General features: G+C 37.8%; 1 protein-coding gene across 1 annotated transcript; it reads left to right on the top strand.

Moving 5' to 3' along the window:
- Positions 1–1,121: 1,121 nt before the first annotated feature.
- On the top strand, positions 1,122–2,518 carry LOC138871111 (uncharacterized). The gene is made up of 2 exons (XM_070148967.1): positions 1,122–1,248; positions 1,779–2,518. The coding sequence occupies exons 1-2, from the start codon at positions 1,122–1,124 to the stop codon at positions 2,516–2,518; spliced, it is 867 nt and encodes a 288-aa protein (XP_070005068.1).
- The last annotated feature ends 4,874 nt before the right edge of the window (positions 2,519–7,392 follow it).

The raw sequence follows: 7,392 nt of genomic DNA, 5'->3' as shown, positions 1-7,392 counted from the left end.
TTAATTGTCTATAATGGCTTTATTATGACAAAGGCATAACGTATAACTTGGAGATAGCTATAAAAGGAAGAGAATGGATCATTTGTAAAGACACGAAATACTATCTGAATACATTGGTTTACTTTGTTTTCTTCTGATTATCTTATTGTTGACAAAATCACTTTCCTTTATTCATACTTTGATTATCAGTAACCCGAGTTCTTCTAAATTAAGTCTTTAACCAAAATTCCACTTTTTTGTTAAACAAATTGGTTCCGTTACCGAAAATCTGATAATCTATTCTTTCTTAGCCTAACCTTTTTTGTTTCATCAACTATGTCGAACATCAATGACAACACCCAAGGAAACCAAGGAAACCAACAACTCCAGGAGAATCCACAGGATGACCACATCCCAATCCCTTCTCCACAAAGATCCCCTCGACGATCTCGAGAGGGCACTCCTGATGGATCTCACGCAAATGGAAATGCTCAATTTGAAAATGTTGAAGCTATTGATGAAGCTTTGAAAAAGCTAATCGCTCAACAAGTCAACAAAGCTCTTGAGGCTTTTGTTAATCAATTACCTGCCGCACCACCCACACCTACTCCAAATAACAACACTTTGGAGAACCCTCGTTCTGGGCTTGCTAATTCAGGCAGTGGTGAAACCCCCACTAAATCACGAGAAGGAGAACCAGGTAACTTAATCAATTCTGATTTACAAAATTTAGTACTAACATTGCAGAAACAGGTCAAGGAGCAAACTGACCACATAGAGCAATTTCCTGGGTGCCGCCCGTAATTAAAGGTATAGATATGGATAAATATTCACAACAACCCTGGAAGCCAAGTGTTGCTCCTCTCCCAATTCCAAAGAAATTCAATATTCCCGATATCCCAAAATACGATGGAACAACTGATCCACAAGACCACGTGACTGTATTCACAACATGCGTAAAAGACAACGACTTGACCAAACAGAAAATTGAATCAGTATTGGTCAAAATATTCGGTGAAACACTCACTAAGGGAGCATTAACATGGTATTCTCTTTTACCTAAAAATTCCATAAATTCTTTTACTGAGCTTGCAGATTCTTTCATCAAAGCACACTCGGGGGCTCAAAAAGTCGAAAAAAAAATGGAAGATATTTTCAAAATCAAGCAAGGGAACTCAGAATTGCGTAGAGAGTTCGTGGACAGGTTCCAACGTGAAAGAATGGCATTACCGCGTGTACCTGACAATTGGGCAGCTATAGTCTTCACAAGTAATTTGAATGAAAAAAGCTCTTAAGCCACGAGACGGCTCAAGGAAAGTCTTCGTGAATTCCCAGCAGCAACGTGGAATGACGTTTATAATAGGTACAACACGAAGCTAAGGATAGAAGAGGATATTATCTCACGATCTCAAAAAGAAGAAAAGGTGAGTTCGAGGCGGGCAAAAACGGAAAAAAGGTCTGGTAAAACAGGTACGAAACATATATGGGTCCAGTAGGAAAAGAGTCACGGTCAAAACAGGACAATCCGAGGTACGATCATAGGTCGAGGAATAGAGAGTCGGGCTCATCATCAAGATTTAGGAAAGATCGAAACGAGCGAGAATCACAAGATGATGATAGAAACTTGAAAGCAAGGTTTGGTGGTTATAATTTTAATGTAAGCACTTCCGAGCTCGTAGCTGTTTTAAGAAGCATGGGTGATAAGGTACGGTGTCCAAAAGAAATGAGATCGAACCCAAATAGGCGTAACCCTGATCACTAGTGCGAATTTCACAATGATCATGGGCATAAAACGGCAGGCTGTAGGTTGCTGCAAGGTGAAGTTGATAATCTATTAAAGCAAGGGTATCTCACTAAATTATTCAGTGAGAGAGGTAAGCAAGCATATATGAAGAATAGGCAGGAGCCCCCAAAACCACCTTCTCCTAAAAGAACTGTTAATGTGATAAGTGTGGGTGAAGACATCAATGGTGTGACGTACACAACAGCCAATAAAGTCTCCAAAGTCACAATTACCCACGGGAAGCGGGTGCGGCATGTCTTAGAGAAACAAAGCATCACGTTTGATGATGCAGACGCGAATGGCATGTTATCCCCACATAACGATGCACTGGTAATATCTTTACTTGTACATGATACTAATGTGAAACGAGTTTTGATTGATCCAGGTAGTTCCGTGAACATTATTTTGCTAAGAATACTACGTGAGATGCAAGCCAAAGATAAATTAATACCAAAGGCACATACTCTGTTTGGATTTGACAATTCCAGCATAGTGACGAGAGGGGAGGTAATACTTACAACATTCGCAGAAGGAGTTATTAAGGATACAAAATTTCAGGTGGTAGACATGGAGATGGCTTACAATATAATCCTTGGGAGACCATGGATCCACAAAATAGATGTCGTTCCGTCAACCTTGCACCAAGTTATTAAATTTCCATCACCATGGGGAATATGTCAAATCCATGGGGATCAACATACATCCAGAAGCATCAATTCTGTAGCAGATTCAAGTACGGGAAAAGAAGAAAAATAGCAATTACAGAATCCAGTTGAAGGTACCACAACACAAACCTCAACTGAACAAGGACGAACAGACGTGGACTCAAGGCCAAATGTCATTCAAGAACCAGAAGAAAATAAAAATATCAAAACAATGATTGAAGAACTAGAAGCTATAATATTACTTGCATAATGTCCTGAAAGGAAAGTTTACGTAGGGGCCAATCTAAGCCAAGACATGAAAGGTAAGGTGATTGAATTTTTAAAAACTAACATGGATTGTTTTGCTTTGTCCCACTCTGATATGACAGGAATACCACCGGAGGTAATGACTCACAAATTAAATGAAGACCCATCATATCCACCTGTCAAACAAAAGAAGAGAAAGCAAGGAACTTTCAAAAATCAGGTGATTCAAGATGAGGTTCAAAAATTACTAAAAATTGGGTCTATCCGTGAGGTAAAGTATCCTAATTGGTTAGCCAATACCGTTGTAGTACCAAAGAAGAATGGTAAGTGGCGAGTTTGTGTAGATTACATGGACCTTAACAAAGCTTGTCCTAAAGATTCTTTTTCATTACCACATATAGATCAACTAATTAATGCTACTGCAGGGCATGAGTTGTTAAGCTTTTTAGATGCGTATTCAGGATATAATCAGATTAAAATGGATCATGTGGATGAAGAAAAACTTCATTTATAACAGACAGGGGGACTTACTGTTATAAAGTAACGCCCTTTGGTCTTAAAAATGTTGGCGCAATATATCAAAGACTGGTGACCAAAATGTTTCAAGAACATTTGGGAAAAACCATGGAGGTTTATATAGACGATATGCTCGCTAAAACTCAGCATTCAGGAGATCATATATCACACTTGTCTAATACATTTCAGATTTTTCCAAAATTTAACATGAAATTAAATCCTGAGAAATGTGCATTCAGTGTTGTATCAGGTAAGTTTTTAGGTTTTCTTGTTTCTAACCGTGGTATTGAAGTGAATCCCACACAGATTAAGACCATTGAAGAAATTCCTGACATGCTTACAAGTAGAAAAAAAGTGCAGAGGTTGATAGGAAGAATTGCAGCCTTGGGGAGATTCATTTCTAAATCATCAGAAAAATGCTTTAAGTTCTTTTCAGCTCTTAAAAAGCAAGATCAGTTCGAATGGACTGAGGAATGTCAGTAGGCACTCAAAAATTTGAAGGCATACCTATCAAATCCACCATTACTAGCAAAACCAAAGGCTGGGGAAAGATTGCTTATCCACCTTGCTGTCTCAGAAGTAGCGGTAAATGTTGTTTTAGTCCGTGAAGACCAAGGTAAACAATCTCCGATCTATTATGTCAGCAAATCTTTATTAGATACGGAGACACGATATCCTCAGTTACAAAAGCTAGCACTTGCATTAATCATGGCATCCAGAAAATTAAGGCCTTATTTTCAGTGTCATCCTATCACTGTAGTAACTGCTTATCCATTACGCAATATATTACATAAGCATGAGTTGTCAGGTAGGTTAGCCAAATGGTCTATAGAATTAAGTGAATATGACATCGCATACCAGCCTAGAACTACGATAAAATCTCAAGTGTTAGCAGATTTTGTGGCTGATTTTAGCCAAGGAATGCAATTGGAAGCAGAAAAAGAATTGCAAGTGTTCAACGGCTCTAATCCGGGAATTTGGACCTTATTCACGGATGGTTCCTCTAATGTGAAGGGTGCATGCTTGGGAATTGTTTTGGTACCACCTACGGGTGAAACCATTCGACAAGCCATTAAATGTCATTCTATAACTAACAATGAGGCAGAGTATGAAGCTGTGATTGCAGGTTTAGAACTAGCACGAGAACTCAACATTAATCAGATTGTGATAAAAAACGATTCACAGATCGTAGTTAATCAAATGTTGGGGACTTATACGGCCAGGGAAGCACGGATGCAACAGTACTTAGAGAAGGTACGTGATCTGATCAGGCAATTCCAAACCTGTAAAGTTATGCAAATATCAAGAGATGAAAATGTCGAGGCGGACGCTCTAGCTAATCTCGCATCTATAGCAGACGTGAAAAGCAATGAAAATGCTTTCGTAATTCATTTGTTTCATTCAGTGCTCGATCCAGACAAAAATGAGGTAAATTTTAATAGCTTAACCTGGGATTGGAGAAACGAGATTGTTGCTTTTTTGTAGTATGGAACCGTCCCTGAAGACAAGAAAAAAGCTCACGTGCTTCAGAAAAAGGCTGCTCGATATTGTTTATAGCAAGACAATCTTTATCGAAAAATGTTCGGTGGACCCTTAGCAAGGTGCCTCGGGCCTTCACAGACGAAATATGTAATAAGAGAGATACACGAGGGCCATTGTGGAAATCACGCCGGAGGAAGATCACTGGTAAGAACCATGATTAGGGCAGGTTATTGCTGGCCTAAAACGGAAGAAGAAATGGAAAATTTTGTGGCTAAATGTGATAAGTGCCAAAGATACGGTAATAACATGCATAAACCTGCGGAGTTGTTACATTCAATCATTGTACCGTGGCAATTTATGAAATGGGGAATGAATATCGTGGGTCCACTACCATAAGCAAAAGGACAGATAAAAATTCTTGCTTGTACTTACTGACTATTATACTAAATAGGTGGAAGCAGGAGCATTCAAACAGGTACGAGAAAAAGAAGTTAAAGATTTCATTTGGTGAAATATTATGTCGATTCGGTGTGCCAAAGGAAATCGTGTGTGATAATGACCCTCAATTTATAGGCACACAAATTACAGAGTTTTTTCAAAGTTGGCAGATCAAAAGGATTACAACCACACCTTATCATCCGGTGGGTAATGGACAAGTTGAGTCAACAAACAAAGTCATTATCAATAATTTAAAGAAGCGTTTGGAGGAATCCAAAGGTAATTGGCCAGAATTGTTACCTAGTGTTTTATGGGCATACCGCACAACAACAAAAATAAGTACGGGAGAAACACCATTTTCATTGGTTATGGAGCTGAAGCTTTAATTCCAGTTGAGATAGGAGAGCCAAGCACAAGGTTTACACAAATGTCAGAAGAGTCTAATGGCGAAGAAATGCGCATAAATATTGATCTACTTGAAGGGAAAAGAGAAGCTGCATTAATAAGAATGGCAGCACAAAAACAGGTCATAGAATGATATTACAATCGAAAAGCACGCTTAAGATTCTTCATGATTGGGGACTTCGTGCTCAAAAAGGTATTTCAATCTACGAAGGCAGCCAATGCGGGAAAATTGAGTCCAACCTGGGAAGGACCCTATAGGATTCATGGTATTACAGGAAAAGGAGCATACGAGCTGGAAATAATAGATGGCAAGATACTACCTTCGCACTGGAATGATGTTCATTTGAAAAGATATTATTTCTAAGGAATACCCACGGTCAGGTATCTATGTTTTAAAATTCTATTTTTGAATTGTTAAAATTTTAGTAATGATTTTAAATGATAGGCAAAAAGCTAGCCCATACTAAATGATGAGTCACGACCTGCAAGGCACATGGAATAAATTAAACTTCCCGATCTAGGGTTACAATTATTCTGATAGAAATTCAAATGGGTTAAGCAGTTTTCATCTATAATCGCACCTCCGAGTACTGTATGTTTTTCCTTTTCAGGGAAAGGACCAAATGAGAGGAACAATCAAGTGTTCGAGGCTTCATACTTCTATGCTCAAACACTTGGGGGACTATATAATATACACAAGCATGTGTATTAAGAAGGAAAAGAAGATTGGGAAATAATCGAAGATCAAGCTTGAAAAGTTTACTCATTGAATGAGTTAAGTTCAGAGCATAGTCACGAGCTAAGGCCAAAGAAAAACCTTACCATAATTAGGGTAAAGGCAATGTACTAAAACGGGTTATAAATAATAACCTTGTGTCTATTTTTCTTTTTTAAATCTATTATAAGAAAAACAGTTACGAGAAAGTTATAGATGAAATTCAAATATATGTAAAGTGTTATTCAAAACAATACAAAGTTCAAATAAAAACTTGTCAAAGTTATTTCAAGAAACATGTGTATTCCTATTTCTTTTATCATATATTAACACCGTTATGAAGTTGAGATGTCTTCTTCATTAAGTGTCAAATATAAAAGGGCCCTATTTTATAAAATTCATGATTAATTTAAGTATTCATGAAGTTAACAGAAGCATTTTTGAAGAATAAAAATGCAAGTTATTCAGTAAGTCCTTAGAAATAAAGGCAAGAATAAACAAAACAGAAGTGCAAATAGTAACGTAAACTTCTTAATATTAGAAAGTCTAGACTTAGTATGAACTTAGTCATAAACCAAAAATTGTTTATACATATTGCCCCATAAAAGGTCTGGGGACGTAAGTTTCCAAAACAAACCCTCAAATGAGACCAAGTGTTATAACCACATTTCACCAAAAAGAGAAAAAAAACACAACACAAAGGAGTTCAAATAAACTTTTCACTGATTTGATGAAGGGACTGAAGCAGGGACCTCAACAACAGCGGGCTCAACTTGGCTTGAAGGAGTGGGGATACCCGTATCAATTTCAACATTTTTAGAAGCTTCAGCTACGGGAGAAGGAAAATCTTGGTTTTACTGAGCCTTCTCAATAGTCTCTTTGATCTTGGCTAACTCAGATTCCAAGTTAAAATTCTCTTGGCTAGATTCAACAAGGGTATCGCGGCGAGAATTCAAAAACGCCCAACTCACTTCAATGGCAGATTTATCTTCAAGGATCTCGTAGTCTCTTTCCCAATCAGCAATTTCATTTTTTAACTTTTCATTTTCAGCCAAGGCAGATTCATAAGAAGCTTGAAGAGAGGCGTGGAAATTTTCTAAAGAACAAACCTTATCAGGAGATACCAAGAGGTCTTCCTGACTTTGGGTCAAATTTTGCACAAG

The sequence above is a fragment of the Nicotiana sylvestris genome, chromosome 1 (genome assembly GCF_000393655.2).
Source record: "Nicotiana sylvestris chromosome 1, ASM39365v2, whole genome shotgun sequence".
Lineage (NCBI taxonomy): Eukaryota > Viridiplantae > Streptophyta > Magnoliopsida > Solanales > Solanaceae > Nicotiana > Nicotiana sylvestris.
Note: the sequence above shows the minus strand (reverse complement) of the source record. Positions and strands in the feature narration are given on the sequence as shown.

Excerpts from the sequence above, each read along its gene's own strand:
- LOC138871111 (XM_070148967.1), top strand. The coding sequence starts at position 1,122 with ATGGAAGATATTTTCAAAATCAAGCAAGGGAACTCAGAATTGCGTAGA. Across the intron at positions 1,249-1,778 it reads GGCAGCTATAGTCTTCACAA|GCTGTAGGTTGCTGCAAGGT; the intron begins GTAATTTGAATG and ends ATAAAACGGCAG.